Source organism: Fukomys damarensis, unplaced genomic scaffold, assembly GCF_012274545.1.
Source record: "Fukomys damarensis isolate Sample0158 unplaced genomic scaffold, DMR_v1.0_HiC HiC_scaffold_38, whole genome shotgun sequence".
NCBI classification, from domain to species: Eukaryota; Metazoa; Chordata; class Mammalia; order Rodentia; family Bathyergidae; genus Fukomys; species Fukomys damarensis.
The window spans coordinates 344,448-366,649 of NW_022900950.1; the positions used below are offsets into that span (position 1 = coordinate 344,448).

At 35.8% G+C, this 22,202-nt stretch overlaps 1 protein-coding gene across 1 annotated transcript in view; it reads left to right on the forward strand.

Annotated features, from left to right (window-relative positions):
- The window catches only part of Fat4 (FAT atypical cadherin 4), a 165,916-nt gene extending 144,408 nt beyond the window's left edge, over positions 1-21,508 (forward strand). Inside the window, exons 11-17 of the mRNA XM_010618846.2 lie at positions 2,424-2,731; positions 7,165-7,250; positions 8,905-9,084; positions 11,117-11,241; positions 12,771-12,988; positions 16,366-16,627; positions 18,638-21,508. Coding sequence (XP_010617148.1) covers positions 2,424-2,731; positions 7,165-7,250; positions 8,905-9,084; positions 11,117-11,241; positions 12,771-12,988; positions 16,366-16,627; positions 18,638-20,511 — 3,053 coding nt within the window. The 3' untranslated portion in view covers positions 20,512-21,508. The remainder of the gene's footprint in view (positions 1-2,423; positions 2,732-7,164; positions 7,251-8,904; positions 9,085-11,116; positions 11,242-12,770; positions 12,989-16,365; positions 16,628-18,637) is intronic.
- The last annotated feature ends 694 nt before the right edge of the window (positions 21,509-22,202 follow it).

Sequence of the window (22,202 nt, forward strand, 5' to 3'; positions counted from 1 at the left end):
ATTTCTTTTAACATTCTTTAGGTTTGTGTCATTCTATTTAGAAGAAAAGTTTAAAAACCTCATTAAATTTTATTTTTATAAAAGACAAGGAACTATTTTTTGATAGGAACAATAACAGAACCCCTTAAAAAAAGAAGAAAATCTGTAAAAACTTTAATATTTGAAAACATAGCATCAATTTGTAAATCATCCTTTCAATATTTATGTACTTTCTACATCTATTACATTGAAATTTTAATTACAATTTTATAGATTAAAGTAATCAGTAGAAACTTAAATAAATAGTGTAAAATTTTCTTTAATAATAATCTTTCTATTTAAACATATATGATTTATCTCTACTCATTTTTTCACTACAATTACCCTTTGTGCATATACAAATAATGTATATATAATAGAATACTGTTGTCATCAAGATTGGGCAAGGCAATCCATTAAATACAGGACGCAATAATTTATAAGGTTATTCCATGATAATTACCCAAGGAGTCAAATGCAAAGGAGTGCAAGAGGTTAACCGCACATTAGAAGCCCAACACATTCAACTGAGAGCCTAGATCCCAGCAGTTTCCCACATAAGTCCCGCTGAAGCCTTAGAGTCCAAGGCAATGTCCTCCTCGAGTCCAGCCAGTGGCCTAGAGCCCATAGCAATGTCTCACACTTGTCCATATCGAGAAGCTGCACCTGGAAGGCCCGAAGGCCAGCAGTGGAAGCCAGAAAATCCACGCTGGTGAGATGAGGGATTTGAGCCACCAAGCTGAGGGATCCACATTGGAGCCAGGAAGTGATGCTCCCAGTAAAGTTCAGAGCTCCCCTGATGAAAGCAGCAGCCATACCCAGCAACAGGGAGATCCCGAGCTCCTCCTCTAATGAGAACAGCCTAGTTTGCATCAGGAAAACCAATAGCGGCAAGCTTCTAGAAAATCAACAGGGCAAGATCTTTCCATCCAGTTCTCATTTATGGCTATTGGTAACAATCCTCAGGTGGATCCTCCATGCCCAGACCACACTGATTCCGTTCAGTGCAGCGTTACAAGTTGACCATTAGTCAATTCACTACAAATACCTAGTTAATATAAATGAATATAATTTATTGTATATAAATAGAAATCATATGCAATTAAATATATAAATGGAACTATTATAATAAATTAAATAAATATAGATATATAAAATAAATGTATGCTATATATTATATTGCACACCATATGCATGAGTCCTGTGGTTCTTTTAGACTTCTCTTTAACTTCAGTTAAAGTATATAGAATTTTAAAGTAACAAATTATATATATTTATGTATATATCCTGTTCATTTATGATGAATAGCATCTCTGGCTGTACAAAACAGGACAAGATAAATGACACTAGGTTTTATAGCAGCCTCTAAACCATTTTAATTTAAAGAGTGTTTGGATCTAAAATGTTATACCGTCAAAGCAATGAGATTAGCTTAGTAGATCTGGCTTCATATTTTGTCTGTATTTCCCATGGTTTTGTGACCTTGAGCAAGTTTTAAATACTCTGTAAAATAGTGGCATTGGTTCCTTTAGCTGATTCTAATTCCCTGATTCTAAACGCAGTGTATTTATAAGACATATTAAGCCAAAATTTAGGAATGAAACCTTTGAAAGTTAATAAGAATCACGATGCATTGGCATGGGTTAATTTTCCAATCATTTGCCACAGTCTACTAATATTTGTGGGAAAAGAATTTTGGCACAGCACTGTAACATCAATAAAACTCATTTTTCAAATTGGAAAAAGAACCAGCACAAGCAAATGGGGATGTTGAATTGCAGGAAAAAAAAATGAAAAGTTATTTTAATGCAAGCTGCTATCAATCTTCCTCAAAGGGTATATAAAATAAAGCAGTGATAAAAAATGTAGAGATTTATTTTCTTCCCAGGAAGTGGTGATTCCTTCCCTTAATTTGTGACCTTTGAAAATACCATGATTATAGGTACCAAATGTTTTTAAACCCAAGTAAATACATTTACCATCTTCAACTGAATAGAAATTATTTTTAATAATTTAATATTATGAAGGAAGTATGTTGGTTGGAAATTACAGCATATTAAGACATTTCAAAGATTGACAAACTTATTTTGAATATTTTCCAGAAACAAAATTTCTTCAGACATATTGCATTTCCCATCCCTAATTTTTCAAAATGGAACATATTTAGATAATTTCCTTAATTTTTTTGCCAAAGGGGGGAAAACTACATCAGTTTATGTGTGTTCTCTGTTATAGACCGTAGTTTAAAGACTATCAATTTATTCTATTCCAGTTTTTGTTTAGACAGGATTCTTTGGGGTATAATAAAATGTTAAAGTCATAATTCATTATTATAATGAGATATTTCAATGAAAATCATTTAATAAACTTCACTTAATTGGATATGTCAATTTTCCCACTTGCAGGTGTCTTTGGGAAGCACTGTGAATTGAACAGTTATGGATTTGAGGAATTATCATACATGGAATTTCCCAGCTTGGATCCCAATAACAACTATATTTATGTCAAATTTGCAACCATCAAAAGTCATGCTCTACTGCTGTACAACTATGACAACCAAACAGGAGAACGAGCTGAGTTTTTGGCGCTTGAAATTGCTGAAGAAAGATTAAGATTCTCTTACAATTTAGGAAGTGGTACATATAAACTTACTACCATGAAGAAAGTTTCCGATGGACAGTTTCACACTGTAATTGCCCGGAGAGCAGGAATGGTAAGATAGCTCATCTTACATTAACCTGTTTTTTATTGTGTTGTATATCCATCAAATTAGTCCTTCAAGTAATACATGAATTAGAGTACCAATTTGATTAAATTGTAGTTATTCATTATTGGAGTACTTATGAACTTCAGCAGGCTTATAAGTAAATTTTTTTTTTGTTCATGTTAACTATGTCTCTGTTTTAAAAACACTAAATGCATAAAATTAAAAAAAATAGTTTAGTTCTATAAGAATTCCATTGATATTTCCTCTATATTTTTAAGGCTACGTCAAGACAATACTTAAAATAGCTACCTTTTCCCCCAAGTGTTTATTCCCTAACTGAAGAAATAGCATAAGAACACAGGTAGTTGTCTTTCCTACAAATAAATATCGGACAAAAGATAATACTTATATCAAGATAGCACAGTTCTTTGTTATTCATATTACAACAGCACTTCTGTATACTGTCATCTGTGAACTTTATGATGACTATATAAAGATGCTGTTTTTTATTATTATCCAAGGTTTTTCAGAAATATACTCTATGATATTGCAGATCCACATAATACATTATTCTATCAACTATATAAAATTTATCATATAGCTCTCAATAAAATGATATATATTTCTCTGAGTTATGTTTGTTAAACATTTTCTTCATAAAGAGGAATGTCATAATTTCCTTATTAATATTTGAAAAATTTTACATTATGTAAAGAAGTAATGGTTTGTTTTTTCCTCCATTTGTAAGAAGCATCAAGAATTTTTGAATAAGTAAATGCCTTCACAAAAGTTTCTTAAAATATTTTGTACTTAGAGTTTTTAAATACACGATTAAAGTTTGTATTTCTCCCCCTATAAAAGGAATATAACTGGCCCAAATATTAAATTATCTCATAAAGAAAAACTAGCCAAATAAATGCTCTTTTTTTTTTTTGCTGACTATGGAACTCAGGACCTTTCCCTTGCAAAGCAGGCATGGCACCAATGAGCTAAATCCCAGACCTGCGAATTTTTAATGGTTAAACTGGGGCTCTGAAAGACTATGGTTTTATTTCTGCATACAGAAATTTAGGAGTTATTTTCTTCTGAGACTGACCAAATGAATAGAACATTCACTGAATGAAAGGAATGCATTTGCCACTAAATTCTATAAGCAGTTTACATTATTAGAATACATGAACTAATATTCAAGAACAACATTTAAATTATTTTACTATTTTCCACTAATGAATAATTAATTTTTCTTTTTAATAATTTTTGTCATTTCTTTAGTTACCAACTTCATAAAGGCATAAAACAGAAGCTACTTTATGATATATTTTTGGATCAAACATAGATAACAAAACAATCTATTACTAAAGGAAGAAATTTCCCATGTGCTTTATCAAATACTTTGTATTTTGGCATGAGATTTAATGATTGATACAACCAGGAATTTTGAAACTCATAGAATTAGAATAAACATATGGAAATTAATATGTGCAGATTGGTAGTTTATAGCCATAGTAACTTCATAACAGTGATATGTGACTTTAATGAGTTATAGCAGATATTACCATACTTAGAGTTCCAGGCATAGGTAAGATAATTGTATTTCGGTGATGTAGATAACACAAGTTTTTACCTGATGATTTCCATGCCTCCTTTAAATATCATAAAAATTTACTTGTATAAATAAGGATTTGGGGACAAGGGGAATGTGGAAGATGAAGTACTGTGAAATATGCCAGAGGGAGATCTGTATTATGCAGCTATAATCAAGTTTTGAATATAATGCCAAGTGTGAAAAAAATCTGTCATTGTTACTCCAGTTACAGGAAAAATGTCCCCCTATTTCAAAAAGCATTAAAAATAAATTCCTTATTGGATTTTGAATCTGTTATTTTCTAAAGTTCAAAACGTTTTTTGTTGGAAACTGGCAAAATCATTAGCTCTCAGCTTTTAATCATTGCATAGACAGGATAGAAACTTCTCAGTTTATGATGGTAGTGGCAGAAAAATTCAACTGTAAAAGAAAGAACAGTCGCATGAATAACTATTAAAATAAATCAATCATATCCTTGGTTATTCTTTGAGTTATATCACTGAGCTTTTAGAAGCTAAACAAAATATATTTCTTATTAAGAATTTGCAACATATAATGCAATTATTTTTATTTTTCTAATTGAGGCATTTATAGGTACTATGATACTTTCTAGTTTATAAAAGCTTTAGGATCTCTAGAATGTGTTTTTATAGCACCTGTAAAGAGAGATGTGTTAAACAATGTAAGTAACATAAGTTGCATCATTAAAGCCTCATAGCAGTTTTGAGATATATCGCTTTATTTTAGAAGTAATTGGAAAGAATCATAACTATTGAGAGAGGAAAGTAAATAGGACGTGCATGGACTGACACAATTGGAAATACAAGTGGTTCATTTTTAAATGTTAGCAGTTATTACTTACTTGAAAAGGCAACAAAATTACTGTGTCATAACTCATGTGTCACACAAAAGTTTGTACAGAAATAATAATGGGTGCAAATTGTAAATTGAAGTTAGCAAGAGCTTCAGTGTATAAGTCAGTAGTTAAGCTCTTGTTTAGCATGGGTCATGCCTTGGGTTTGAGACTTATCCTCAAATTAGTAAATAAAAAACAAATGCAAGTTAGCTAGTAGTATTTGCTATTTCTAGCACAATTATTATAAGTCAACTCCATTATTTCTAAAGTGTGGTACTTAACACTTACAGATCTCTTATTTAAACAAATCTTTATGAGTAAATCCCTAAAAATCAGTCAATATTGATAAAAATGTGATGTTAAGGAAATGAATCGTTTCCATCTATAGTGATATTGTTCTAATTTATAGGACACAAAACTTAACATCTAACCTCTTTGTATGTGAATAAGATAGTTTGTTGATCAACTTGTTCAAACCTCCCTGTGGCATACTTTACTTATTTGCTTTGCTCTTATTAAAATTAACCACAAATGATAAACATGCCAATAGATGAATCCTTGCATAGTGTTTATATTTCTATCATATAAGTACAGCAAAATTGGATTAGCCTTGTTTTGCAGCCTTCCAATAAATTTAGACAACTGTATTTTCTGTACTTGGAGAAATCTTTAACCCTCTTCAGTTTTGAGATCTGGGTAATGCCTCTTCCTCTAATTTCCTGACCATTTTCTAAACACTTGGAATATCATCCTTATACTTTCACCATTTACAGTATGTAACATTTCTGGCCGGGAATTTAGCTCAGTAGTTCTGCCGCCTGCTTTGTAAAGGCAAGGTCCTGAGTTTGAGCCCTGGTACCAAAAAACAAACAAGCATACAGTATGCAAAGTTTTATTATTTGGTAAATTGTACTGAAGTCTGGGGAACAAGAAAGTCACAAAAACAGCACTGCAGTCCAGAATAACAAAGATACACACAACATTGGTCTTAAGCCTGATTTCCTCCTCTCTCTCACTGTCGTTTTGTCTCCTAGGCCTTGTTTGATAGAAGCCACTGTATCCATGCTCAATGGCTGTTGTTCAATAAGGAGAACTCTCTTCCATATTCTTGGATTTTTTTTTTTTTGGTACCGGGGATTGACATCGGGTCCTTGCGCTTGCAAGGCAGGCCACCAAACCGCTGAGCTAAATCCCCGGCCCATTTGGATCTTTTAATCAGAAATCAATGATTTTGTTTGTTGATCAAATGGAAGATTTATTGATTCTACTAAACAAAATTGGATAGGCATTACTTAGGATGCAAAAATAACTACTACTTAAGATTTCGATATTATTGAGAAGTACCTACTGTGCAGCAATATATTAGAATGGATTCTGATTATATATCAACAAGCTGTACTGTTTTACTTAAACCTAATATTGCTTAACATAAATGAGAACACTTACTTGAGCTTTTACTTTATCTCAAAGTGATTCAATGCAAGTATTAACATTTTCATAGATTGCTATATTAATGTTTTTATTGTATTTTCCTAACAGTTTTACAATTATGGCTCAATTTTTAGTAGATTAAAACTTTTGAAGATGAAAATTTGAATGCATTTTCATTAAGATGGCTGAATAGTAGAACAAACATGTTTCTTACATTTGTAATCCCTGGAAGGTGCTCCAGAACAACCATATGATATTCTAAGGATGATTAGTGACATTTTTATTCTCTCTTCTACAAAATTTGAAAGCCAGAAATTTTTCAAAGTCCCCTCCCACTTCTCATATATAGAGATAATTAAGTAGCCTTAGAGATATCAAAAAGTATGTGCTCATAATTTATATTGTGATAAAGTATATGACGTTTTATATTGAAATACATTAAATCAAACTGTTATTGTGATTTTGAAATTGCATCTTCCTAGGAACATGCCCAGCATAGCACTGGCTTGCAAGGCTCCCTGGGAAAAGTGGGACCCACAGTGAGCTTTCCCTTCTCTTTCTGCACAGGCGGCTTCCTTGACTGTGGACTCCTGCTCTGAGAACCAAGAACCAGGCTATTGTACTGTCAGTAATGTAGCAGTTTCTGATGACTGGTAAGTAAAATTATAAATTTTCTCTTTATTATTCATTGAAATTTTAAAAAACACATATGTTTTAGTCACTTTTCTCATCTCTGGAACAAAATACCAGACACCTGTAATTTAAACAAGGAGAGGTTTATTTTGGCTCACAGTTTTGTAGAGGTTTTGGTCCTTGCCTCACCAGCTGGCTCTAAGGCGGGAAGACACGGCCAAGGCACATGGCAGGGTAGGAAGCAGAGAGAGCAAAGGGAGGAGCTGGAGGGGGAAATAAGCCCTTCCACACCACTCCCCACTGGCCTTAATTTGACTGTGTTGACCAGACCCAGTTCCTAGGAGGTATCAACCCCATAATCGGATCATGTTGCAAAAGAGCCCTCTATGCATGCATGAGTCGCCTGAGTGACATCTAGATATTAACCATTACAACAAAAACTTTAAAATAATTATATTTTTATCAATATTACATATAATTTTATTTACTTTCCTGAAAGGATTTTTATACTATAAAAGTGCAGTATTTACTCATTGGTGTACAAAACATTGTGTCAAAAAGGCATAAATCATAGAGAAGAAGATCAAACTAAAGAAAATGAAGCTCAATGAAGCAATATTCTTTAAATATTCATTAACTAGTTGCATATGTCCTGAATCCTAAAAGAAGTGGAAGGTCATGATCACAACTCTTTAAATGCAGTTTTAAAAAGTTTTTATGAGAATTAACATATATTTAATAGCACTTGAAGCTCAAAATAGCATTAGTCTATCAAAAACATAACAATTTTAATAGGAAAGTAACAAATAGAAATACACCAACACATCATCTGTTTTATTAATCAACATGCTGACATACCTTATGTCTGGAGACAAAGAATGAGGCAATTTACCTAAATACCAGAGTTCTTACTACTTCTGTACATTTTTACTTTTCTGTGACAATATGTTCCTCTTTACTGACTCAGAATTGTTTTATACAACAAATTTGGCTAACTGAAGATTTAATTTTTGGTAAGTGTCTTATTTACTTTCTTGTTACTCACACAATACCTGACACCTACAAATTAAAGGAGGAAAGATTTATTTTGAGTCACATTTTGTAGAGGTTTCAGTCTCTAGTTGGCTGGCTCTAAGGCAGGGAAGCATGGCAGAAGGGCGTCACAGAGGGGAAACAACTCACGGCAGGCAGACAGGAATCACAGAGAGATCAAAGGAGGAAGGAGGGAGACAGACTCTTCCCAGCCACACCCCCAGTGACCCATCTTCTCTTACCAGGCTTTACCTCTCAACACCACATTTAGCTATAAACTTCTCAGTGGGCTGAGCCACTGGTGATTATTACACCCCATATGCCAAACACCCCCCAAAAGTCCCACCTATGAGTGCATGAGAACTTGGGGGACATCTAGATATAAACCATAACAGTAAGTTTCATATTTTAATACCAGGAAAACCAAGCAATTCTGTGCATATCTGTTTAGAAGACATGTGTCCACCTTCAATGTCTTCCACTACGATTTGGCAGAGCACCATAACAAATGCAAGAAATATTACTTCTTTGTTTGAATGATCAAACCTATAGCTTTGTGCTAGCCCCTATACACACTTTCTAAAACCAAACAGAGTCTAAGTTGTCACTCATATTCTGTCTTCTTTTTCCTTTTTCATTTAGGACTCTTGATGTTCAGCCAAATAGAGTCACGGTTGGAGGTATCAGATCTCTAGAACCAATCCTTCAGAGGAGAGGACACGTGGAAAGCCATGACTTTGTTGGCTGTGTGATGGAGTTTGCAGTCAATGGCAGGCCTTTGGAACCCAGCCAAGCTCTGTCATCACAAGGCACCCTAGATCAGTATGGAGATTTTATTTCTCACAATTTTAAAGAAAAAGTCAAAGCACTGTATATGTTAATTGATCATCAAAAGATGTATTTATTTTACCAACATCCCTAAGAGTACCAAACACTTTATATTTTAAATTTTTATTCTTGGATGAGAAATTTTATTTGGCATGAAATATGATATATATTCAGAACATTTTTTATTTTCTGGAGTCAAAGAAAAGTATGTGTGTGCATACATGCTTCCATTTTACCTTGCTATTCAGAGCTAGAAGGAAGATTAAATAAATTAAGTAGGCAGATAATCATACAGAAGAGGCCTAACACATTGTGATAAGTAAATATTAATTATCATGTACATACATATGTAACTATTTGAAATTGTCTTACTTACAGATTTATGTATTAGAAGAATCCTGATATAGCTATAGTAGGTAATACCTAGATTAACTATAAACTGCAGGACTTTTTTATTTATTAATTAGTTTTCATGCAATGACTTAGGCATTATAAAATTATAGATTTTACCTTAAAAATTATTCTTTTTTGCTATAAAAAGAGAACATTCAGAAAAAATAGTTTTAGAAACCTATAGTCTAACCATCCAGAAACAAATTTCTTTTGGTTATTGTCATGTTCATGACTGCCTAGTATCGTTTTATTGTATCTGTTATATGCTGTAGTTCTTTCTAATTTCATTAAAATACTAATGATACTATGATAAACTTTTTCACAAAAATCCTTGTTGACATTTTTAGGATGGGATTTTTAGAAATAAATTTGCAAACAAAAGGGTGTTACTTTCTAATATTTATAAGTTAGTATTTTAATGTAGTTGGTCATTTGCCATCATTATTCTATATAGGGTTATTATGTTTCAAAGTAACATGATTTCATTATTAGTAATGATTGAAGAGTCTAGAAAAATGCAGGGTTATGATTGCTAACCATTGTTAATACTTTTATATGCATCATTCTCCATGTTCACCCAAATATATTTTTAGATATTGAACTTTGTTGTTGTTTAAAATATATTGTAAACATCTTTTAGGTGCGAAGATGCTGAACCAAAAATCTTATGTTGATCTTTGACTCCCTCTTTCTGTCATATTTCACATTCGGTCCAGCAGCAGCCAAAATGACATTTTTGAAACACAAGTCAGTTCTTGTCATTTCTCTGCCTAAAATGTTGCAGTAGCTTCCCATCTGCTTAGAGCAGAGCCACAGTCCTTACCCTGACTAACAAGGGCTTCCTGATCTGGTCTTTTTGAGGACTTTCAGACCGTATCTCCTTGCTCTTCTTGTTCACTCTGCTATAGGCATGGTGGCCTGCTGGAGCGTGGAGATTTGCCCTCTTGCCAAGCTTCCTCCTCATTGACCTTGCCTCTTCCCAGGGGTTCTCATTACCATACTTTACTCCCCAACTTTGTTAAGGTCTCCATAAAGGTGAATCCTTCTTTCATTGTCTAATCTGGAGATGAGAAACCTCTCAAAGTCCTTGTATACGTTCTATTTTAATTTTGCCACAGACCTTTGTTCTTTCTGACATGCTGCATACTCAACTTTTCTTTGTTGTCCGTTTCTCCCACAGGAAAATGTAATACTCCATGAATACGTGTGTTTTTCTTTGATCACTTTACCTCTGTGCTTAAAACAGTACTTGGCATATAAGTAGGCATTCAATAAACCTTAATTGCATGAGTCTGTGTAATGAAATAAATATATGCAGTCTGTGTTATATTAAACAAAGGGCTATTTGACCACGTGTATTCCTTGAATAAGAATTAATTTAAGAAAGAAATTGTCACCCTTTTTGCTGCTTTTGTTAAGGTGTTATTTTTATTTAGTCTTCTGTTTTAGTATGAAGCTGACAGTGTTTTATACAACTTTGAGTTTCATTAGTTGCTCCAAATGTAGTTGTAACTTGAGCTTCAGATAATTGAGTGCCTGAAATGAAACACATTAATAAATGCTCATATCTGATTGTGGCAAACTTTCTTCTATCTTCTTTGGGTTTATGTCCCCTTTTGTAACTTTATTGTAGATGTCCTAGACTGGAAGGCGCTTGTACTCGCAACCCCTGCCAACATGGTGGCACATGTACAGATTTCTGGTCATGGCAGCAATGTCACTGCAAAGAAGGACTCACTGGGAAATATTGTGAAAAATGTATGTAAACTGTTTCACCTTCCACTGGAAGTTACACTAACTGTGAAATATGTACTTAAATATATAATCAAAATTTTAAAATTATGACTTCATTCTAAATATTGAAAACAATTCTGCAACAATTGAGGCTATATTCAGGCTGTTGTTTCATATCACCTACCATTAAGGGATATTTCACTGGTTAATTTTTTTCATTTGGTAGAGACAAATGCACATTACATCATGGAATGAGCAATGAGTTAAGAACACTATGAAAGGGAATATAATATATTAAAATGAAGATGATACTTTCATTTTAATTTGCAATCAACTGGAATTGGTTTTGAATATTTTAAAAATCCTTTTTAAATCCTTTCATTAGGTGTCTTCTAAACCTCACTTTTATTATTAATAAGACTTTAATGATATTCAAGCCATCATTAGAAAATGATGCTCTCTAATTTCAAGCCATGTATTTCACAGACTACCTTCTAATGGGACCTCTTTTACAACAATTTCTTTATTTTCAAAATCAGTGATTATGACAATTTAACTTCAGGTATCGGATTACTTTTTAAGGAGCAATTTGATTCTATTATTAGAATGAATAAAAATGTAGGATAAAAATGTAAGATATAATACAACTTAAAGGATCTTCAAGCAGAATGTATGATCATATTCAGTTATTTTGTATATAATAAAGATATTGAAAATGTATATTATTACATGATATTTATTTAAAGTAATGAGTAGTAATTAGGGAACCAATTAATCTAGAGTATGATGTAAGTCATGGGCTTTTTAAATGTCTGAGACATATTCTTAAGTTAAAAAATAAATTATGTTCTATGAAATTAACCTCTTAAATGTATATTACTCAGTGTTAAGATTTTTTCTCATTTTCTTCATTACCTTTCTTTAGCTATGTTGTTTTTACTACAATTTAAATTTCTTTATTTCTAAACTATGAACATTTTAGAGGTGAATATTAATAATAATCATGTATTACTGGTTATACAGAATGATAAATCAAACTTCAGGTGACTAAGGACAATATATTTAGTTGCAAATACAAATATTTGTGGATAAATTTTTTGTCCAAATTTTTAAACATCAAAAACTAAGGATTCCAAAAACTAATTATTAAAAGTAATTCTAACTATAACAATAGAGTGACTTTTTAAATTTTGTAAATACAGTGAAATTAATTACAGTCAAATTTCTGAAGTGCTTATCAACAGTGCTTATGATTATTATATGATTTATATCATATGGCAAATTGTTTTGTGAATATTTCCCAAATGATTAATTACTGTCTTAAAATGTTTTACCTTTCATGGTTCTGAAATGGATTTGAGCAATTGAAATAAATTCATATATTAATTCAAAATGGAAAAGTTTCTTTGCCAGAATAGGACCAGGGGATATTAAATCTAAAATCTCAATATTTTCTTTGTCCTTTTAAAAAAAGAGGATTTTGTGCCTCTAGACAGTGATCTGAGAAGTTCCTAGTGATGTTCTAATTTATCCTTTCCCTCATTTACTTTCAGCTATTACACCTGACACTGCCTTGTCATTAGAAGGCAAAGGACGCCTAGACTACCACATGAGTCAGAATGAGAAGCGGGAATATTTGTTAAGACAGAGCATACGAGGTACTATGTTGGAGCCTTTTGGTGTGAACAGCCTGGAAGTAAAATTCAGGACAAGAAGTGAGAATGGCATTTTAATCCATATCCAAGAAACCAGCAATTATACTACCGTGAAGGTAAGATAAAAGCTAATGGTGACTTCATCTGATTAGACTGCCTGCTGCGTTGTGGTTCAAATCACTTTTCCCATAATTTCTGTCCTTTTCTTTTCAAGCCATTAGAGTTCTGACCAATGCTGGGCACTATTCCAGTGCCATCTACCTTAACCATTCCCCAAGCATTAGCCGGTGTAACAAAGATGCAAACGGCTTGGTTTCAACACACTTTTGTCTTGGTTTAGAGTAGAGTTGCCAAGTAGGCCAACAAGGAAATAATTTTTTGTCATAAAAGTTGATACTGCTTCCCCCTACTTTTAAACAAAGGAAAACAGCAGATAATATGTCTTTGAAGTAGAAAATGTTTATCCTCAAGAATTGTTTTAAACTTTCATATGAATATGTTATTTGGTAGGATTAGAATAAATAGAGTATAACACTATAATTTTGTATTTATGATATTCACTGAAAAGTACATTAGGCCAGGGATTTAGCTCAGTGGCTCTTCCGCCTGCCTCGCAAGTGCAGGGTCCCAAGTTTGATCCCTGGTACCAAATTTTAAAAAAAATCGAAAAGTTCACTAAAAGCAAAGAAAGTAAAGAAGTGAAGAATGGAGAAGAATTTCATTATGTGCAAGAAATATTTTTGTATGTTTTGAGAGGCTTTGACATTGAGGACTGTGCATTATCTGTTAAGCTGCTTCCAAGTCCCCATGCCATTTAAATGACATATGAAATATCTCTTTACGTTATCTCATTACGCCAAAGAATTCAGTCAAAATACAATGTGGTTGAAGAAGTCAGACAGAAATTTTTCTTCCTTAAGGAGACGCTGAGTGTCAGGATCCATTTTTGTCACCGTAAATTACTGCATTTCCAAGAGAACTGCAGCTTGTGACTTCTCAAGATTCTGTTACATTAGTAGTAAACACTTACAAAGAGATTTTTTTTTCCTGAAGGCAAAGTAACTGCTTGTTAATAACAATGACTAATGCTTTAATCCTTGGTATGGGGTGGGGGGTGGGGGGTGGAATAACAATGACTAATGCAAACCCAAATGCACATTTTGGTTTGAAATTTTTGAAAAGCAGCTTTTCAGAGATTAAGGGGCTGGGAAGGTAAAATGAATAGATGAAGAAAATAACAGTTAGGAACTTGAATTAGAATCAAAGGAAGTAGTTCTCAGCAGGAAAATTATTTGGATGACAGGAATATAATGTACTCATAAAAGCTAGGCAACTAGTTAAGATGGATTGTTACTTGTTACTCAGCACTTATCAGATAGTTACCGAGGCACATGGGCTTCCCTTTCTTCCTGTTCTCTGGGTGGGGGGTTCACCTATTAAATATTTCTTTTTCGTTCTTATATTTTCCCTGTTCCAAGTCTATCTTTCACTCATGCGCACAAACACGCACACACATAAACTCACATACACCAGCAAAATATTGAAAAAGAGCACTGGATAAACGGGGCTGTGTCTGGTTAGAGGTGGAAGGAGACAACAGGGTGAGGAGTGAGCAGAACAAGTTTTCCACATAGGTTTTGCCGGGTATATTAAGAAAATACCAAGACCTGTCATGTAAAGGTACAAGTTCCCCATGATAAATGCAACTGTACTGTATACCTAAAATGTACCAATAAGCTCAATGAGGAAAAAATAAAATTAAAAAAAAAAAGAAGAAGAAAGTGTTTCAGAGAGAAGGCTAGAAATAAGTGTATCTGTGGGTAATTTTATGACACTAAATTTAAAGCACTTTGCAAACCTCCACTCTTGGCATATCAAGTAGCTCCATATGTGGAATTACTTAATAATAATCAGATGTTCGGCTTTGTTTCTATTCCAATCAGTTCTATTGTTTCACTTTGTTTGTATGAGTAAAGGTATAGGATTGTAATAGAGATTCAGAGTGCTATCGAACTGAAAATAAATAAACAACATACGGTGTGAATAAAAAAACCAAGCAAAAAAACAACAACAGAAAACCAAAACCAGGATGTTTTGGAAGGCAGGAAAGATACGTGTCAAGTGAAGTATTATTAGGAAAAGGGAAAACCTTCAGAATATTATAATGGGAAATTATATTCTTACTCATTTCCCTCTGATTCTGAATTGTATGAGTGCTCACTCATCAGAAACTAATTGAGTCAAAAGATGAGATGATGTGATTAAGAGAGAAACCCACAGCTGAGAGAAGGTTCTTTCCATTCTTTCAAAAAAGGGCTCTGATTATAACTAAAAAGGCATTGCTACTTTTATTCTATGTCATCAGTTGTCGCCCATTTGATCAAATGTTATTGTCATTTAACTAGAACCCCACTCCTTTCCTATCTGAATTTGAAATACATTATGATCTGATTTAATAAAATTTAATAAAATTTAATAAAATTGATTTAATAAAACATTACTATATGACTAACTTATGTAAATATGTTAGGCATATTTTCCTCAAAGGACAAATGAATTGATTTTTAGTTCTACCAGATGTGTTTGTAGCTTGTAGAAATAGCATTTGATCTGAGTGACAAAATAAACTGATCCATTTTTTCATTCCCATCATTCGAGGCACCGTGCCACTTCTTCCTTTTGCCAAAACACCAGCTTTATCTGGCAGTTGCTATGGGATTATGCTCCCTGAACCAAATATATATCTTGCCTCATAAGTTATTTCATTTCTAAAGTAAGTCTACTCATAATACTGAAACTCGGTGGCTGGAAACTGGAGTAGGAGCATCTTGTTACCCAATGTTCTACTGGGTGCAGTGAAAGAAACCAAATATCCCTTAGATAAATGGAAAAGACAGCCAAAGCAAAGACTTTCCCAGACAGCTCATCATTATGAATTCCCTCTTCTTTCCTCCTTGTTTTCCATGTCAAAAATGATATAAATAAATACTAGGCATCACTTTTCCCTAAACTTTTGTGTGTAATAGATGAGAGGCAAAAACATTTATTTTTATCTTGATTTTTTACAACTGTGTTTCTTTTATAGGTGAGCCTTCATTTTTCATTATGTTGTAACATTTTTTATCACTGGGCTTTTTACTAAACATCAATATCACACACTTGCCAGTGCCATTGGACTATAGTTACAAAAAGGTGTATTTACTAACTATTCATTTTGTCATTGCCTTAATTATGTTCTGGTAAATGATTCTATGCATGTGGAGTAAGTAAGCATAAATATAAGAATTCCTTGAAAATTATCAAAACTGGTAATCATGAAATTTCATGTTACCTAAAACTATATAGACAATATGTGCAAGTATAGTATAATATCAGACTCCTCAGCCATTTCAAATGCTTTTGATTGATTAATATTTATGGTTTCATTCCAGTAAATATTCTTACTTAAACACATCACCCTTTGATTATACATTATTTTAAATATCTTTTACAGGTCAAAAATGGCAAAGTACATTTTACATCAGATGCAGGAATTGCTGGGAAAGTGGAGAGAAATATTCCTGAAGTGTACGTTGCAGATGGCCACTGGCATACTTTCCTAATAGGGAAAAATGGAACTGCCACAGTATTGTCCATTGACAGAATATATAACAGAGATATTACCCATCCTACTCAGGATTTTGGTGGCCTTGATGTGCTTACCATGTCTCTTGGTGGAATTCCACCCAATCAAGCTCATCGAGATACTCAGACAGGTAAGCGCTTTGTTGCAATGTGTCAAAAAGAGAGGAAAAATTGTTACTCAGAAAGTAGGTGATTTTTGTGACATAAGTAAATAAAATCTATGTAGTATGAATTCCCTAAAAATACATTTTATTACAATGCAGTTTATTTTGCAGCAGTAATTGGATTTCTGATACTCAGTTATGAATATTCTAAGATTATCATAACTACCTTTAAAATTTTTGTAATACATTATCAGCCATTTGCATTTGTCTGTCTTACCAAGATAATAAATCAGCCCCACTGCTCAGATAGATACCTTGCTTTACTTACTTACCAAGCATTGCTTTATTGATCCACTCCTTTGTTCATTCATAGCCACTCCCCTGTGGCATACGTGAAACAGGATGCAAACATCAACTAATCCTTCCACAGACAGATTATTTGAATATGCCATAAGTGATGTAAAGAAAGAATGTAGACTTTTAAGAGATTTTGAAAGAAAAAGTTAGGAAGGGAAATCTCCCTGGGAAATTTACATGTGCACTTAAATCTCAGTGAGGAGGATGAGGAAGAAAAAGTAAGAAAGATTAATTTATATTGAAGAGAATGTTTAAAAGTAGATTAAGTCAAGGAGGAAGAACATAAAACATTGGTGGCTGATGTCAAAAGCAAAAGGTGAGGTTGCAGAAAAAAGCTGGGCATTTTAAACCATGTTGAAATTTTTGTCTTACTTGTGCAACAATGGGAAGTTAATATAGAAAGTAATGTCAGGAGGATACAAATGAATCTGCAGAAATCATCTGGGAAGGAACTGCAGTAATCTGGGTAAGGTATGTGTTGTTTGAGGTTCAACTAAAGTGATGGCAAGGAGGAGAAATAAGTGGCTAGACAAGAAATAGTATTATAGAAACTAAAATCAACCACACTGTTGATGATTTTGGTAAAATTCAGGGAGATTTCTGGCTTCAACTCAAAGAAAGTTAATGTCACCAGGAGAGGAAACCACAGAAGAATGCAAAAGTAACACTTCTCTAGAAAACGTCAACAGTCTGTTTTGAAAAATTTTGAGTTTGAAGTACCTTTGAGAAAGACCTTAGGACAGGTGGCCAACACCCAGAGGTAGAATTATGCTGAAAATATACACTGAGGGATTTTCACTGGTGAGCATGGGTGTGATCACCAACATGAGGATGAAGAGTAAAATGAAAACCCGGGGCTTGGCCTTGAGTAAGTCTACATTTATTTAAAGGAGAAAGAGTCAAAAAAGGAGACAAAGTAATAGAACTCCAGAAACATAGGAACAGAAATAGGAGACATCACCAAAACCTGTGCAAAAACAGTGTATCAGGGATGGAATTGTCACTTGGGTGGAACACCTGTTTTGTGAGGCAGGAATGTTAACATCCACAGTGCACCCACATCTAATGAAGAATTTAACTTTATTTTTACCATTATTATTTTTTAGGAACCATTTTGGATAATTTTTTTCCTAATCCCTGCCATCTCTATTTTCATCCAGTTACATTCTCTGTTCACACTCAGATGCCCACGAATAATTGTAATCTGCTCCCCAAGAGCCTCTGTTTGCCTCCTTGGGAGCAATGTTATATCCATTGGATAATAATGACCTTGTAGTTGAAGCTATCAGCCTTTTTTGTTGTTGTTATTTATGTGTCTCCAAAACTAGATTTGATTTCTACGTATGTGATTTTTGGTATATGGACTACAACAAGTAAATAATTAAATAAATGAAAGAAAGAGACAAAAAAAAAAAATCCAGCCCATCTGAAGCATTCCTAATCTTCAGGACATGCAAGATCCAAGCCATTCGCTCCCTGTTGTCATGGAAATCTTACACATCTTGCTGAGCTATGTCAGAAGATGCACAGATTTCCTGCCTTTGAATGGAAGGGTTACTTGAGGGCTGTGGTTTCTAAACTTTCATGAGGTGACTGTGAAGCTTTGGGACCAGATCCCAGTGTTGCAGTGTTGAAGCCTTTGGTGTTTTGTTAAAACCTCCTCCTGCTTCTTCCCTGCAGGTTTCGAGGGCTGCATTGCTTCTGTGCTGTACGGAGGAGAAAGTCTCCCATTCAGTGGGAAGCACAGCTTGGCCTCCATCTCCAAAACGGATCCTTCTGTGAAGATTGGCTGCCGGGGCCCCAACATCTGCGCCAGCAACCCCTGCTGGGGCGACCTACTGTGCATCAATCAGTGGTACACCTACAAGTGCGTGCCCCCTGGCGACTGTGCCTCCCACCCTTGCCAGAACGGGGGCAGCTGCGAGCCAGGCCTGCACTCTGGCTTCACCTGTAGCTGCCCGGAGTCGCACACAGGGAGGACCTGTGAGACGGTGGTGGCCTGTCTCAGCGTCCTCTGTCCTCAGGGGAAGGTGTGCAAAGCCGGAAGCCCTGGCGGGCACATCTGTGTTCTGAGTCAGGGCCCTGAGGAGATCTCTCTGCCGCTGTGGGCTGTGCCTGCCATCGTGGGCAGCTGCGCCACCCTCCTGGCACTCCTGGTCCTGAGCCTGATTCTGTGCAATCAGTGCAGGGGAAGGAAGGCCAAAAATCCCAAAGATGAGAAGAAACCGAAGGAGAAGAAGAAGAAGAAGAAGAAGGGCAGTGAGAACGTCGCTTTCGACGATCCAGACAATATTCCCCCCTATGGGGATGACATGACCGTGAGGAAGCAGCCCGAAGGCAACCCGAAGCCGGACATCATCGAGAGAGAAAACCCGTACCTTATCTACGATGAGACTGACATCCCCCACGGCTCGGAAACCATCCCCAGCGCCCCGCTGGCGTCCCCGGAGCAGGAGATCGAGCACTACGACATCGACAACGCTAGCAGCATCGCGCCCTCGGACGCCGACATAATCCAGCACTACAAGCAGTTCCGCAGCCACACGCCCAAATTCTCCATCCAGCGACACAGCCCGCTGGGCTTTGCCCGCCAGTCGCCTATGCCTCTGGGGGCCAGCAGTCTGACCTACCAGGCTTCCTACGGCCCGGGCTTGCGGACCGGCTCCCTCAGCCACTCTGCCTGTCCAACGCCCAACCCTCTGTCTCGGCACAGCCCGGGCCCTTTCTCCAAGTCCTCCACTTTCTACAGGAACAGCCCAGCGCGGGAGCTGCACCTCCCGATGAGAGAGGGGAGCACGCTGGAGATGCACAGCGAAGCCTGCCAACCCGGCATCTTCAACTACGCCACGAGGCTGGGGCGGAGGAGCAAGAGCCCCCAGGCCGTGGCGCCGCACGGTTCCAGGCCCGGAAGTCGCCTGAAGCAGCCCATCGGGCAGATGGCCCTGGAGTCCTCACCACCCATGGGGCTCTCCATTGAGGAGGTGGAGCGGCTCAACACCCCTCGACCCAGGAACCCGAGCATCTGCAGCGCAGACCACGGAAGGTCGTCCTCGGAGGAGGACTGTCGCAGGCCCCTGTCCAGGACCAGGAACCCCGCCGATGGCATCCCTGCGCCAGAATCCTCTTCCGACAGCGACTCCCATGAGTCTTTCACTTGCTCAGAAATGGAATACGACAGGGAAAAGCCAATGGTGTACACTTCCAGGATGCCCAAATTATCTCAAGTCAATGAATCGGATGCAGACGATGAAGATAATTATGGAGCCAGACTAAAGCCTAGAAGGTACCACGGCCGCAGGGCCGAGGGCGGCCCCGTGAGCACCCATGCAGCAGCTCTAGGGGCTGCGGACCCCACGCTGCCTTTGAAGCTGGGGCAGCAGGCAGGGAATTTCAACTGGGACAACCTTTTGAACTGGGGTCCTGGCTTTGGGCATTACGTAGATGTTTTTAAGGATCTGGCATCTCTCCCAGAAAAAGCAGCAGCAAATGAAGACAGTAAAAGTGGGACGACTAAGCCAGTCCCCAAAGACGGGGAAGCAGAACAGTACGTGTGAAGGGTGTGTGCTGGCGCTACAAAAATAAAAAGCAACAAGCCCTCGAAACACTGTAAGGTTGCCTAGGTGGTTGGGTGCATTAAAAAAACAGGCTGGTATGGACTGCTGGTTGAAGGAAACGTTAGAAATAATAACCACAATGCTGCTGAAACAGACTCAAAACAACTCTTTAATTTAAATATGCTTGGTTAAACTTGTTTTCCTGCATGTGTCGTACTTTGTCACTAGTTATGTGGCATGCAGCATTTGGAAAGTCTTGCTTCTTTACCAGTGTTTGGTTTGTGATTTTTGAAATTAATACTGTTACCATTGCAGAAAGGAATGTGTGCTTTCACAGTGGGGTTCTATGTATTGTTTCCATTGTATTACTATAATTATGTTTTACATTGCAAGATCCTAGCCGGTTTAACCGATCCTTGTAAAGTGTAGAAAAAACAAAAGCCTTCCTATCCTTGAAGAAAAGACTAAGCATTAACACTTTTCAGAATTTTAGATTCCATATTTGATGTTGCTCAGAAATGGCTGAGTAATTAGTTTAAGTGTTACATGACAGTGGTACTAAAATTGCATCATTTTTGTTCAGCACTTTAATGCTTTCTTTAAAAATTTAGTGTAAAACTTCTGAATTATTTTGCGAATGGTTGTGGGCCTCCTGACTTTCCTCAGGCTTCCATGAGGAACAAAATCACTGCATGCTGTCCCCCAAACACTGTTCCCCTCCTACTACGGAATAATGGTCTCAACAGCACTTCTGGGAGACACTTCGTAAAGTTATTTATTGAAAGAGAAAATTCTATGCTTTTGCCATCCTAACAAATTGATCTAAGCAAAACCTGTGATTGGACTGATTTTTCATCCACTCAATAGTAACCACAAGTACCCAGTTTTTATAATTTATGTAAAGTCAAATCGGAGCACTTCTTACTTTCTGTCATTTTGTAGATCATTTTCTTAATACTGTGTAAAAACTTTTTTTTTACACCTAAGCTGTGTTTTTGATACTGATATTTTCCTATGCTGAATAGTTTTCTTACTTTCAGGAAAGGTAAGAAAATACTTTTTTTACATTTGTTACTTATGTAACGTTCATATATTTCACATTTTGATATTTGTAACATACTGTATGCTTTTTACTTGTAAATGCCAACAATAGAATTAAAATATTTATTTAAAATACTTTGTTTTCACAGCGTAATATTATTTCATCTTTCTGTACTCTTTGCAGTCCCAATTGACAATAGCTTCTACTTTTTAATAGAGTATAGCAAATTGAACTACATATATGGGCAGCATCATTTCTTTGAAAAAAAAATTACAACTGGATAATTGCCAGAAGGGATTTTTAAGGTCACTTTAGGGCATTCCTAGTTGTCAGATCTCTTAAACTTCCCTGGAGTAGAATGAGTCTAGACTAGTTTGGTCTTTGGGGTCTAATGTTGTTAGGAACCTGGTTTAAGCATTCTAGCAAGAAACATTTGGAAGCTCCCAGTAGAATATATTCCCTGAAAGCCAGCTTTTGACCAGACTTAGAGTTATAGAAGCAGCAATGAATTAAAGCTAATTATGGGAAAACGTCTGGCTCAGATTTTCTCCAAGGATCCAGTTCAAATTTTTCTAAGTCCAGTGGTAGGTAGGAGGAATGACAGCCAAAGCTCTCTACACATACCTATCTTTAATTTATTGATCATTCT